This window comes from Phyllostomus discolor, chromosome 8 (genome assembly GCF_004126475.2).
Source record: "Phyllostomus discolor isolate MPI-MPIP mPhyDis1 chromosome 8, mPhyDis1.pri.v3, whole genome shotgun sequence".
NCBI classification, from domain to species: Eukaryota; Metazoa; Chordata; class Mammalia; order Chiroptera; family Phyllostomidae; genus Phyllostomus; species Phyllostomus discolor.
The window spans coordinates 61425416-61439797 of NC_040910.2; the positions used below are offsets into that span (position 1 = coordinate 61425416).

The following is a 14382-nucleotide window of genomic DNA, read 5'->3' on the forward strand; positions in this document are numbered from 1 at the left end:
TGTGTGTATGGGGGGTGGGGGTAAGAATGGGTCTTCCCTGTAGATTGTACCTTGACCTTGGGGGTTTTCTGTATTTTGTTAACACTACCACTGTTTTAATATTAAAAATGCTGATTTTTAATATTGAAAATAAAAGCATTTAATATCTCTTAAAGGACAACCATATCTGCTTTATCCCTGGCAGGGGAGGGGTATCACAGGTGAGCTCATACACTGGAAGGAGTCTGACTGCCAAGACCCCTTAGGGCACCAGGCAGCATTACCCGTTGGTGGTCCTTGGGCTGTGCTGCTGGGGACGGTGGCACTGGGGGATGCCCAAAGTGGGGGGAGCCACCAGCACATAGCCTCTGTTAGCAGGTGGTGGGTGAAGAGAGGACCTTCTCCCCCCTCACCCAGAGCTTGGGGTTCCCACAGGGCCCTGCAATCACCCTAAACCAGGGCCTCTCGGAAGGTGCTCCAGGCATGGAAGCAGCGAGTGAAGGCATGCTGCTCATTTCCCTTACGGACCAGGCGTAGGCGGCGGCGCTGCTCGTGCTCTTTAGCGCGCAGGTGCTGGATGTACACCTGGTGAGCAGGATGTGTGTGAGAGCCTCTGGCCAGCCTTCTGGGTTCCCAGGCTGGCCTCAGCCCTCCCCTCAACCCAGCTTACCTGGCAGGCCTTGAGACTCAGCTTGATCTCCACCTGGCTTGTCTGGGTCCCCACCCACATATAGACCTGTGGGTGTGGCCGGGAGATGGTGTCGTTGGGGACTTAGGAGCCCCCCCCACCTTCTGGCCTAATTCCCATTTAAAAGTGGGTGGGCTCCTCAGGCAGGGTCCTCAGGGGTCTCACCTCTTGGCCATTGTCTAACAACATGATGTCATCATCTGCCAGATCATCTTGGCAAAAGTCAGAACATTTCTCAGTCACTGCGAAGTAACCCTTCTCATTGGAGCACCTGGAGGTCAAGGATCAGGGGGAGACTAAGGGTCATCAGCAGCAGGACCAGAACTCAGGAGGAAGCTGGGGCAGGGGTCTGGGCCCAGCCTTACCGGAAGAGTCGGGTGTGCTTCATATATTCAGCGTCGTCGTCATACGGCTTCTGTACGCCTATGCCCACCCAGAAGAAGTTCTCCGGCTCTTCACCTTCGTTGATGACCTGTGGGTGAAAGGTTGGTCCAGCCTGGGGTCCCTGTCTGCCCTCTCCTGCCTACCTGGCCTCCGCCTGCCCTGGTCACCTGCTTGCTGTAGGAGGCGTCAAACATGGTGTTCAGTATATCCTCCGCCAGCTTGGCCTCATCAGGGTCCGACGCCCGGCCCACCCATGCATACACAATGCCCTGGTTGTCTTCACTTTCAAAGGGAACCTGGAGAGTGTGCGGAGGGTTCAGATCAGGTGCCCCCAACATCTCCCAACCCTGACCCATAGTCCTGGTCATTCCCATGACTCCACCTTGAGGATGAAGCAGAACTCGGAGTTGAGGAGACTGGAGTCAGTGTTGATCTGGATGCACCTGGGGCAAAGGGGGGTGTCAGCAAGGAGTGAGGGTGGCTCACTGACCCTGCCTGCCCACCTGTGCCCCTCCCCCAGCCAGGCACCGGGTACAGAGGGCGCTGCCATTGGTGCGAATCTGGTAGAGGCTGGGGTGCAGGGCACCCTGAGTCCCCTTCCTCTTGCCCCGGTGGATGATGAACTTCCTCTTGAAATGGGACAGGAACTTGGGGTTCTCCTGTTGCTGGGTCATGCGCACCACCTGGTTGTGTGGAAGTGTCAGGGGCAGCTCCATGGACCCCCCACCCTCCCCCTCCTGAGCCAAGCCTTCCTTGGCTATGAGTCCCGCCCCCACAGCCCCACATCCAGAGGCTGTGGGGCGGAGCCGGAGCATGGCAGGCACACCTCCAGCTTGCCAGGGAAGAGGCTTTCGAACTTCTTCTGCAGACTGAAGGTGAAGGTGAGCCAGCCCATGTTGGAGGCTTCCCGGCCCTGCCAGAAGTACACGATACACTGGAAATCCTCCTCAGGCTGCTTCTCCTCCACCTCAGCGGCTGCTTCCTCGCCTTCTTTGCCCTCGGGCCCAGCCTTCTCCCCATCTTTCTCTTCCTTCTTCTCCTCCTCCTCGTACTCCACGGGGACCCAGTACCTGCAGGGCCAGGGGCAGTGAGCGGGGGCCCCAGGGTGGGGAGGGTGGGGCGAGGGAGGCGCTCTGGGCAGCACCTGCAGAGGAAGACGTAGCAGTCCTGCATGTAGAAGTGGCCGAATTCCTCCTCAGGCAGCCGTGCGAACTTCTTACCCTCGAGCACGAAGCCCTCCATGCCGTCCAGGTCCTCGTTCCACTCCTCCATGAGCTGCTCCGCCTGCAGGGGACCCCCGCTGGTGGGCTGGGGCTGGTCTCTCCGCCCCAGGCCTGGGACCCACATAGCCTCTTCCCAGGCTCCACCCCATCACAAGAGGCCCCGCCCCACCTCAGCCAGCGCCATGGGAGGCTGCCTTGGCAAGAAGAGTGCAGTGAGGTCAGCCTTCATCTCATCTTTCTTCTCAGAGTCACGCTTCACCTTCCCAGCAAGTCCCTGGCCCTGCAGCACAGCCTCTGCGTTGCGCGTGTAGTCTACTGTCAACACGTCATCCCAGTTCTTGAATTTGGCCTTGAACACCTGCCAAGAGGCAGAAAGCACGAGCTGGAGTGGTGTTCAGCACGGTTAAGGTTGGGGTGGGAGGATGCCAGGGGAGGCTTGGAAGTCAGCGCCCTAGGATGCGTGGGCGTGGCCTAAGAACAGGAAGTGGGAGGGGCACGTTGCAGAAGGGTGGAACCCAAGGAAACTGGGCCTGGGAGGTAGCAGGGCCTAGGAACCTGGAGAGAGAGGGAGAGGTTAGAGGGGCGGGGCTTAGGCAGTGGTGGGAAAGGGGTGGGCTTGGGTTTAGTTCCCTAGAGCAGCAACATTCACAGAAGGGCCAGGCTTTGAAGGGTCCGCAGGATCTTGGGGAGGAGGCCTCCGGCGCGTGGCCTGTGAGGCTGGACTGCACTATCTACCTGTGCCTCAGTGCCCTCGAGGCTGCGGCTGACCATGGTGTGACGTGGCCGGTGCAACATCCCACACAGCTCCTGGCCCAGTTTGAGGGCTGCCGCACGCACAAGGCGTGGGGACTTGCGGCCGAGCCAGATGAACACATCAGACCAGCAGTCCAGGATGTACACGCAGCGGGTGTCCAGAAGGCTCTGCAGCTGTGGGGCCGGAGGCTGGAGGTTAACCAGTGCTGGTCTATCAGGGAAGGATCCGGCCTCCTTGCCCTCCTCCCAATGTATCTCACCAGCCGCATCCTGGGCATCAGTTCCACCTTGGGAGGTGTCTTATGCTCCACTGACAGCCTGTAGTTGATCTGGGGCAGCTCCAGGTAGCCGAGGCCCAGGCCCACCTAGCAGGGGAAAGGTAAGCATTGTAGGGGCAGGATCTGGGGACATGAGCCCCCCACACAACAGCTCCGGATTTGGAGCCTAGCCCTGCTTGGCCTACTGTGTGCATTCAGGGCCACTGCCTGCTCCTTGCTGGGCTTTAGTTTCTCCACTCCACTCCAAGATCATTTTAAGGATATCCTATCAGTGGAAGGACTGTTAAATGGTGCTTTCTCTGCCTGCTCTGTCCAGAACTTACTATTGTTTCTAATTCTCTAACTTGTCCTTTTCCGGCTCATAGGAAAAGGCTTCTTGTCACCTACAGAATTAAGGCTAGGCTCTCAGGCCTTGTCCCCAGGCACTCAACCTCCCTTTCCAGCCCCACCTTCCAGGAAACACACCCTAACACTCTTCTTCTGACCTGACTCAGAGCCAGCCTCCAGACCTTGGCTCAGGCTACTCCCTGTCCAGAAGGTGGTGCCCTCTCCACACCAAAGTCCAGATGGAAGACCAGTCATCACAGCGGTACAAGGCCCTTCCCCCCAACCTGACCCCTAGTGAAGTCAGGCCCACCCTGCGCCCAGCTCACCTTATACAGCTTGGGCTGGGGTGGCCAGAAGTCATCAGGCACATGCTTCTTGATCTCAGAGGGCTCACCACCAAGTGCCTCCCAGAACTCTGGGCACTCCTGGCCCTGCACCAGCAGTGTGATCTCTGCCTTCCCTTTCCGCTCATTCTTGTTAATTTTTTCTGCAAAGAGCCTGAGAACAGGTGCAAATCCCTTAGGAAGGCCATACCCCTTTGTAGGTGAGTTTTTCTTCACACAAACCCCCCACCATATCTGAGCAGGGCGCAGCCCTCATACCTGGCCTTGGTTGTGCTGCTCAGCGTGGCCTGGGTCCCCCGCCACACATAGAGGTCCAACCCTCGGTCTAGCAGGAAAACAAACCTGGACAGGAGGGGCAGGGACGGTGGGAGGGTGGGGTGGGCTGTGATAGGCACAGGCAGTGACCACCTCCAGGCCCCAACCCCGCCTCAAGTCTCTCATTATGGGGCTAAGACAGTTGCTTATGTCACCTGGATACATTTACTAAAATATTTTTTTAGTGGTTGCTGGAAGACTTCTTCTAGAGCCCACATCTGTTCTTCACTAGTGGAGGGGAGGAAGTTCAGGGCCAAGCACTCCCACCTCACCTCATGTGTGCTCACCTCGGGTCCAGAGAGGCTCCCTTGAGTGGCACAGGCTCCAACTTGATGTTCTTTTTCCCATACACACGGTACATCCTAGAGGCCACAGCACAAGCGGCTTGGAGGGGTCACCAAGGGACCAACTTACCCCAAACACTCTCCCTCCAATCCTTCCAAGCTGCATCCAGGTCAGTGTCGCCCACCCACGAGCCCCTCACCTGGTGACGTAGTGAGTGTCCTCTACAGTGTAGAAGCCACTGGCTGTTCCACCCTCAATGTAGGCAATGTCGTTGTCAAACACCTGCATGTGTGAGGGTGCAGGCCTTTATCACCGAGCTCCCACCACCTCCCACCAAAGCATAGGTGTATCAGGAGCTGCGCACCCGTGGTGAGGTTGAAGGGGAAGAATATGGTCTGTGTCTGTAAACACAGACACATTATCGATCAGAGTGTTAAGATGTACGAATGTTTGAATGGGTTCGCTCCTGTGCCAGTTTAAACATGGAAGGCATGCACGTGTCAGGGCGCAGAAGCAAGCAGGGCTATGGAGGGCACTCCGGTACATCTGGATAAAATCTTGTGTGTGGCCTCCCCGACAGGGGACCAGCTGGAGGAGGGCTGGCAGGACTCGCTAACCTGCTCACTGGGCTTGGCCCAGTCCTTGGCATTGCCTCCTTGGTACCCAGCTGGTGGCCTGCCCCCTAGCCATATTGGTTCCAGTTCCCCATTTCTCTCTTGGCCTCCAATGACCCAGGATCCCCCACCTCTGGCCTCATCTTGATCTCCTGACTTCACCTTTTTTGCTCCTGCCTTCTGTTTTAGGTCCGAACCCAAAAAACTTTTTGTCCCAGCTCCCTGCCCTGCCCCATTAGCCATGCCCATCACCCTTGCCTGCCCCTCCAAGGCCCTCCCAGCCCATTGGCACCTGCAGGAACTCCTCGCTCTCATCGCCCATCTCCTCCCGCACAGTGCGGCACTCCGCACCCAGGTAGTTGCGCAGGTTCACCGCGTGGATAGCAGAGCAAGCCTTCTTGTCCAGGGTGGCCTCTCCACCGATCCAGTAGTAGATCTCCCAGTTCAGAGAGCTGCTGTCATCCAGAAAGGTCTGGGGGCCAGGTCACAGTACTGTCAGCTCTCACCAGGCAGCCTTGGTAGCCTCCCACAGATGCCGCTGTGATGGGCACCAGCTCCGCAGCCTAGGATGGGGTGCACTGCCACCTCCCTGCCGGGGGCCTTTGCCCCTGGCCTCCTTGGCAAAACCTTTCCTCCCAGCTTGCCTCAATAAACAAAGCTGTGGAGTTGGGGACTCTGAGCTATCTAAGGTAAGGTCAGTGGGGGTCTTGTTGTCCCAGCAGTGTACCCAGAATCCCACCTTGAGCACGATGTAGCAGTCAGCCTCGTAGAACTTGCCATGGAAGGCTTCCTCCACCAGCACAGGCACGAAGTTCTCGATCTGCCAGACGGTCAGGCCAGGCAGCTGACCCACCTCCTCTGTGAAGAACTCTGAGTAGTCGAGGCGCGGCTTCTCCAGGCCCTGGTCCCAGCGCCGCACCCTGCCCCCGGGGGCTCGGCTGTCGGTAATTTCCTGGGGTCACAGCCACAAGCATTCACTCAGAACGGTCCCTCTACTCAGCACCCATACCTCAGGACCTTTGCCCAGGGTCCCCTCTGCCTCTGGGCCTAGGTCACGCTGTCTTGAGCAGAGCCCAGGACCACCTGCCCTACCCCACCCTGACTTACCTCCTGCTTTTTGTTCTTCTCCTGAGCCACATCCGACATGCCCTTCAGCACCTGCTTGGCCTGGTCATCCTGAGCTGAGTCCTTGCGCCTCCGCAGTCGCATCTTTCGAGCCAGGGGGTCCTTGGGCCCACCCCCTACTTAGGGGAGGGGGGCAAATAGCTAAGCCCTGATGTGGCCTGCCCCTGGGGCATCCAGCCAATCGGGCTGACCTGCATACCAATGTCCAGAGAGCTGTGTCCCACCCAACTTACAGATGGGGACATGGAGCCCCAGAGAGAGGCCCCGCACTCTTAGGTGAGACCCTCCTCTGCTTACCAGCTGCTGCGGCAGCCACTGTGGCAGGGGAGGCACCTGCTAGTCGCAGCTGGTTCTGCAGTGAGAAGTCGATGTTGTACCACTCGGCGCTGCGGTCAGCAGGCTTGGGAGGCATGACCAGGCTGGGGTTCTCCCGAACATCCAGGACCTGCCTCATGGGGTGAGCAAGGGGTACTAAGCCCGAGTCCCACCTCCCCACCCCACCAAACCCCGCTTCTTGCTCTTTGCAGCCACCAGGTCTGAGAGGCCCAGGGCTGGGGCCAGGGGCCTGTGTTCTCCTCCCAGCTCAGTGAATGAGCATCCCTTCTGGGAACTGTGACCTTGCAGGCTGGCTGAGGGACTTAAGTCCATATGCTGGCCAGCAGGATACAGATACAGGGATGTGGCTCACCTCCTCCCCAGAAGCACCCTGGCAATGGCCACCACTCCAGGAGGCCTCTGCTGGGTCCCCCTCACTCCAGTGACACCCCTGTGCTCAGTCTTCCCTGAGGGTCTGTCTGCACCTCTGCCCTCCCTGCCAAACCCCCACCTAACTCTTGGCATAGCCCCGGCTGCCCTGACCTGGATCTCTGTCAAGAAGTGGATGGCCTCTGGCAGGGTCACCAAGCGGTTCTTGTTCAGGACAAGTTTCCTCAGCTTTGTGCACCTGTGAGGATAGAACCAGGGCCTCAGAGAGGTGAGAGGTGAGGGGCAGGGAAACTTCCAGTCCTAGGGGAGGGGAGGCAGGCAGGCCAGAGGACTGAGAGACCCAGCTAGTTAAGAAACCAGTGAGCTTGAATGCGCTAAAAAGGCAGAAAAGGCTGAGCATGTGGAACTGGGGTCTCCTCACAGCTGACTGTGAAGTTCTCTTTTGTGACTTTGACAGAGCAGAATTTGTCCAGATTAAAGGTCCCTGGATATAGACACCGAAAAATGTGTTCTGTGCTCAAATTGGCATGGGAGCTGCTGGGGTGGGGGGCACTCCTTCTGCCTGAAGGACTTCTCAGAGCCAGGAGACCACGTGAGAGGACACTGTAACCTCCAGCAAGAGATGTGGAAACAGCACTGTGCCCAAAACTCACAGGGCACTGGAACCCCTCTGGCCTCGACCTAATCAGTGTCCTCCCAGAAGCTGCTCTGGGGAGCCCAAACTGGGAGTCGCTGGCCCAGGCCTGAGTAGTCTTTATCCATAAAGCCAAATCAACTCATCCACTCTGTACGATGCACGAAGACCACAGGTGGGTCCCTGCTGTCACACTAGGGTTTCCTGTGCTGTGGCTGCCCCCACCCCACTTGCCCAGCCTCGCCCCAACACCTGCAGAGGCTCTCAGGGATCAGCTCCAGGTTGTTATTGGCGGCCATGAACTCCTCCAGGCTGGCCAGCTTGCCGATGCCTGAGGGCAGTCCATCGAAGTCCAGATTGTTGGAGTTCAGGTATAGCTTCTTCAGCTTGGTCAGCTTGCAAATGGCCGACTAGAGGGAAAGCAGGCAGAGGCGAGAGTCAGGGGTAGCTGCTAGGATGGCCCAACAGCCCTCCCCAGCCCTGTATCCCCTCCCCAGGCCTGGACTCACAGGCAGTGAGGTGAGCTGATTTCGGGACAGGTTCAAGGTCTCCACATGCACCCACTGGTCAATACACAGAGACAGCTCTGTGATCTGGTTGCTGCTGAGGTTGAGGCGTCGTAGGCTGGAGAGGGTGTACAGGCACTCTGGCACCCGCATCAGGTCGTTGCAGGACAGGTCCACATCTGGGGCACGGGGTGGGGTGCGTCAGCTGGGACCCGAGGCAGCCAGTCCTTGCTGGAAGCCCAGCTCCACCACCTCCAGGCTGTGCGGCTTTTAGTAAGTGACTTAACCTCCCTGAGCCTCAGGAGAGACTCCCTTAAAGGGGGTTCTGAGCATAAAAAAGTTAGTGCTCAGGACTGGGTGTTACCACTGGTCATCATGGCAATGGCAGAGATAAGCACAACATAACCACATGCTAGCCTTTGCTCCTGGGAGATGGTCAGAGAAGTAGGGTTCAACCCCTTCCTCCACAGGAAGTGAGGGACCTGAGGGGACCAGAGGCTGATGGGTCACCCAGGGACTGCCGACCTGTGAGGTTGCTCAGACCCTCAAGGCTGGTGGGGAGGTTGCTCTGGGTGCGCTGGGTGTTCCTCAGGTGCAGGGTCTGCAAGGCCGTCAGAGCAGGGAGCTGCCTGCAGGGCGATGTGGGTGGTCAGACCAGGGGAAGGCCCAAGATAGCTGTGGGGTGAGGTGATAGGACAGGGAACTCGGGTACAGCCTGGCTGAGGGGCACAGCCCACACTGAACCTAGGACGGGAAGGGTCAGGGCTGCTGGGGAGCAGAGGGGCCGGGCCTGTGCAGTGCCGACCGGAGCTGGGCGTGCTGCAGTGGGTTCCCGTTGAGAATGAGCGTCTGCAGGTGCAGTAGACGGCGCATCTGCGGAGGTAAGCTCTCCAGGCAGTTCTCACTGAGGGTCCAGGTACAGCAGGTCAGTGAGGTTGATGAAGAGCTGGTTGGGATGGTGTCAATGCTGTGGGAAGAGAGAGGGAGAAAGGGGGCAAGGCCAGTGGGGCCGCCGGGTCAGTGCCACACGCCTTCCTCTGGGACCCATCTGGCCCCTACTGCATCTCGGCCCTGCCTGGCTCACCCTCCAGGCCTCACAGGCACCTGTTATGGCTGAGGTTCAGCACCAGCATGTTCTTGGCGTTTTCCAGCTCCCGAGGGCACTCTGTCAGCTGGTTGTAGCTCAAGTCCTGGGTAGGAGGGGTAAGGCCAGGTTAGGGGTCAGGGCTAGTCTCACCTCGCCAGTCTTCCGCCAGGCTGGGAGATCAGGCCAGGCACTGAGAAGGGAGCAGATGAGGGGTTTTCAGGGCCAAAAGGAGACAGCCAGGACTCTGGCAGGAGGGTACCTAGGCTAAGGCTTTGACTCCATGAGTAACCTTGGGCAAGGCACTGCCTACTCTAAGCCTCAGTTTCCCCATCTATAAAATGAGGTAGCAATGGTCCCAAAGACCATTGTCATGGGTGGATAACCACTGACCAGGACTGAGAGGTCCTCCAGCTTGAAGATGTCATCGGGCACTCCAGAATTCTTCAGGTTGTTAGCTCGAGCCACAATGGCCTGGGGGTAAACCACAAAAGTGTGTGATTCTTAGCTTCTCCCCCAGGGGACACAGAGAGATCAGGGAGGCGCTCTCCTCAGGAGGCTCACTGGAGGCCAGGCCTGAATGCTCTCCCACCCTGGCCTTTGCTCACAGTCCCTCTATCTGGTAGGCTCTTCCTCTTCTCCCCATGAGCTCCTATTCACACCTCAAAGCCCAGCTCAAATGAGCCCCAGAGCCCAGCACAGCATCCTTAGGGAAGCTTTTCTGATTGAACAATCCCTCTTCTTCTGTCCAGGGAGGGCAAGACAGGGATGTAGCTCTGAGTCAGGGCTTCTAGAACAGAGAGAAAGGCTTGGCCCAAAGAGAAATGAGTGTGGTCTGTGTTTTCTCCCGAGGATTGAAACCTCGTGCTGCAAACATAAAAAGGTCAAGGGGCAGAGGAGAGGTCGGGGAATGGTGCAGGGATTGCAAGTAACAGCAGGATCCAGGGCTGCTGCTGCTCCTCCTTCAGCCCTGTGTCTGTCGGTACCCTGTGGCTTCACAATGGTCCCCCACCAAAAGCTCCCCAGATAGCGGGACTTGTCTGAGGTTAGCAGGCGGGAAGTGGCAGAGCCAATTTGAACTCAAGCAACCTCAGTCCTTAAGATCCAGGACTTTGGCTTTGGATGGGAATGACTTTTGGCTGAGGCCTGAAGGGTCTCGCCAGGAATCTGATCTTCTGGAATGTTAGAAGCTCTATGAGGAGCAGAAGTGTGAGCAGGCCACAATGACCACCTCCCCTTCTGGCCAAAACCCCACCCCCACCCCAGCTTTACCACGCCGGGCTATATGACTGCTGCCAGGTGACCTCTGTGGCCAAATGTCCTCATCTGTGAACTTGGCAAAGGTCAGAATAACAAGGAAAAACCCACATGAAATAGAACATTTCCTAACCACTATCAGTTGTTATTATCATAGCTGTTTCCCAAAATAGGTGAGATTTTGGATTTTTCATCTTCTTTCCCCATGGGTTACTTAAGGCAGGGTATTATTATATCCTCTCCCCTTCAGAAGTGAATCCCTGAGCCTGATGCCAGGATAGGAAGAGGTGATGCTCCAGCCTGGGGTCTGGCCCTGCTCTCATGCCCCTAGCCGGTAGACTTAAGTCCCCACCCCAAATTTGGTGGTCCCTAGCAACACTCACCCGAAGAGATGGCAGGCTGGACAGCTCCCCATGAAGCGTGGTTAGGTGGTTGTGGCTCACAGAGAGGTGCTCCTGGGCCAGGACAAGGGAGCAAAGGCTCAGTGGGGTGAGAGGGATGTCTATGGGGTCTCCATCTGCCACCACAACTTTGCCCATTCAGGGGTCCTTCAGCCACACAGCCCCAGTCCACCTCTGCAGCACCCCTCCCTCATAGACCCATCTGCATGCTTCATGGGACAGGGTGCTTCCTCCCTCTTTGCCAGCTTTGCTCATGGCTATTGACATCCTTCTCTGTCATTTGCCTTCTGTACCTGGTCTAGCCCCATCCATGGGCACCCACCCTGCCCGCTGAAAACCCCTTACCAGCTTCTGCAGGGCAGCCAACTCTTCGGGCAGGTAGCAGAGGCCGGTGCGATTCAGCTTCAGCCATCGCAGACTGGTCATGGCCTTGACATTTTCAGGGAAGTAGCCTCCCTGGGGGGTATTCATGGTTAAGCTGGTTTGGGAGAGGCACGTCCCTGCTCTACCACCCACTATGGCCCCCAGCTGCCCATGGAAACCTTTGGGAAGCAAGAAAGCCAACCCTCACCAGCTGTGTGACCCTGAACAAGTCACTCTGCCTCTCTGTACCTCAATTTTCTCAACATAAAACAGGGCTAATAAAAGCCCCCTCATGACAGAAGTGTTGTGAGCACCAACTAATTATCAGGATGGCTGTTGGCCCAAGATCTGTATCTCTTGCTGGTTCTGAGCTCCAGGAGGGTCAGGATGGAACTGTTCCAGGTGACATCCCCAGCACCCAGCTATGTGGTCAGCTTGGCTCAAATGCCTTTGCCCAGCATTCCAGGCTCTGCCTGCACCCTCTGCTGTGGGGGTAGCCCCTAAGCCTCTACCTGTGCCCTTCATCATCAGCATACAAGCCATTTGTGACAAGGTCCAAAGCCCTGGTGCAAGGCCCCAACTCCCCACCCTACATAGGTACTGCCTCGTTCATTCATTCACTCCCACATTCGAATGAATGCCCACCTCAGTAGCTCCCAAACCTTGTGGCAGGGAGCCTGGAGTAGCATGTGCCTTCAGTGCCCTTGGCTGGTTTCCCCTTCCCCTATAGCCACATTCCTGGCCAGTGACTCAGACTTTCAGTCTGGAGAAAACACATGGAGACCCCAGGTGAGGATGGTGGGCATGGAGGTAGAGGAAAGTGGTGTGGTCACCTATATGTGGGGTCAAAGTGCGTACATATATGGATAAATGCAGAAGAACCTGCCCACCTTTTGGGCCTTGGCTGGACAAACCCCTGACCCCAGCTGACATCTGGGTTCTCCAACCCTACACACCAGGCTGACATTAAACTAACTCCAGCCTGAGTCTGCCCACTCTCCCACCCTTCATCCTGGGTGGGGTCTCCTAGTACCACCAGGCCAGCTCTCACCTCCCTCAGCTCCTGCCCTGCCTCCTCTGGTCACTCCCCTGCCCGCCTCATCCTTCATTCTTTCGAAAGGCCCTACCCACAAATGGTTGGAAGGCTAGGCTAAGGCTCTTGGTGGCCCTGGTCCATCAGTCTGGCAGCTGCCACCCGGGGCTGCCCACACCTGCCTGGCACACTCTCCAAACCAACTACTAATCCATGCTCCAAGAGGGTAACTTCTAAACCGAAGGGAAGGGACTTGCCCAAGACCACACTGGGTGGGGGTGGCAGGAACAAGGCAGTGGCAGTGGCAGTGACGAGCTGCAGACCCAAACAAGGCAGTCGGACTGCCCGCGGCGCGGCAGTGAGTCAGGGCCTGGCCTGGACGTGTGACCTCAGCGGGATGAGAACGGAAGGCTGGGAAAGTGGGGGCAGAATTCACTGACCCCTACCCAGAGCCAGGACGGGTACACGGGGTAGGGGCTCCCAACCCACCCCCTAGCGTGACTCAGAGCTCAGGCATCGCAGCCAGCCCGACCCGGCTTCGGACTTCCTGTGCGGGCCCTGAGCTGAGCTTTCGGAGCTCGGGATCCGAGCCCCAGGAGAGCCCCACCCGGCCCCGCCCTCAGTCACTGTGCCCGGAGGCGGACAAGACAGGAAGCAGAGACCGGCGCGGCCAGGACCGGAAGAGACGCCTTGGAGGGGAGCCCGGCCCAGCACCGGTCCGGCTCACCTTGAAGTCGTTGCCGCTGAGGTCCACGCCGCGCACGAACGGCAGCACTCCAGTGGCCTCCATGGCGCCGCTCTCAATGCAGGGCCGGGCCGAGCACCGGGGGGCGGGGGGTGGCGAGGGAGCTGCGGGCTGGGCCGCCACTAACCCCGCCCCTTTAACCCATCCCCGCCCCGTCGGGCGGAAAGGCGGAGTCGGGGCCCAGTTCCTCCAGCCCTGGCGCCCCTAGGCACCGCAGAAGCGGCAGTCCCGCCCCGGGAGGGTTTAGTCTGCTCCGGCCTCAGCTTCCCCGTCTGTTCCAGGACTGGAGGGGCTTCGAGGAGTCCGGGGCCCCATGTGCTCGTGCAGGAGGCTTCATAACCTCCAGGCTAAGAAGTCCCCGCGCGCCCCGGGCAGCGGTGCACCCCGGGCTCTGCAGCACCCGTCTCCAGCACTGCTGCCGCCGCCGAAGTTGCCTCCCTGGTGCTGGAGCCCAGGCCCGGGGAGGCAGCTGCCCTCCCCGGGAGTCTCTATTCGCACGCAGGACGCTGCGTGGCGCCCACTGGGAGTAGGATGCCTGGGCCGAGCCCTGGGTCCTAGAGCTCTAGGCAAGCCCAGGGCTGCTCTCGGCCTGTGCGCTCATCTGTGAAATGCTTCCTGAGGTCGTCGCCAGAAACAAATGAACAAACGCGAGCGTAGCTCAAAGCATACAGCCGGCACTCACGCTACTATTCCAGCTTTGAGCCAACGTCCCCCACCTCCACACATACACTGTCAGTTTGCTTACTTGCCCCACCACCCCCGACTGGCACATAGTAGGCCCCCAAGAAATAAATGCCAAATAAACCATAGGGTATATGCACAACCATCCTTCTCAGGGGCGATGGGCTCTGGTGTTCCCATTTCAAAGAGAGAAAATTGAGGCCCGGGTGGAGAAGGGGCCGCACGAGGTCACATGGAGCTGGCGGCAGGGGTAGGTTCCTGGCTCACACTGTGTGCCCCGTGGCCTATAGATAAGACTAAACAGTCTCCAAGGCACTCTCGCAGAGGTGACCTAAAGGGTCAGCCTCACAGACGGCAGCGCGGTGCGTGGTGCGTCAGTCTGCCTAGCCCCTGGAAGTAACGTGGGCTCAGACCCCTTTCTCCACACCAGAGGCTCATATTAGAAGTGCACACGCGATACAACAGGTTCCGGGGGCAGCTCATTCCGCAAACCGATGAACTGGCACCACACCGCCCAGCCGCTGGCTCGGAACACAATCCTGTACCTTTAAATTCGGTGTGCTTCAGAAAGTCCCGCCCCCAAGGAAGCGCGCAGCTCGGTAGGGGGCGTGGCTTGCTTTGCCACAGGCTGAATAATATAGTATTTTGGAGCGAGGAC

General features: G+C 58.3%; 1 protein-coding gene across 1 annotated transcript; it reads right to left on the minus strand.

The window, feature by feature from the left end:
- Positions 1 to 114: 114 nt before the first annotated feature.
- Positions 115 to 13088, minus strand: FLII (FLII actin remodeling protein). Its single transcript, XM_028534624.2, is given in 32 exon segments — positions 115 to 564; positions 650 to 715; positions 833 to 938; positions 1033 to 1139; positions 1219 to 1347; positions 1434 to 1494; positions 1580 to 1734; positions 1878 to 2121; positions 2196 to 2335; positions 2444 to 2632; positions 3010 to 3201; positions 3288 to 3392; positions 3959 to 4130; positions 4235 to 4318; positions 4579 to 4653; positions 4776 to 4858; positions 5483 to 5662; positions 5930 to 6142; positions 6298 to 6434; positions 6613 to 6760; positions 7174 to 7258; positions 7907 to 8064; positions 8164 to 8339; positions 8686 to 8789; positions 8966 to 9069; positions 9071 to 9117; positions 9120 to 9127; positions 9265 to 9350; positions 9638 to 9718; positions 10885 to 10956; positions 11248 to 11358; positions 13026 to 13088. Coding segments are annotated over 32 exon segments (3816 nt in total). The 3' UTR covers positions 115 to 429.
- Positions 13089 to 14382: the final 1294 nt, after the last annotated feature.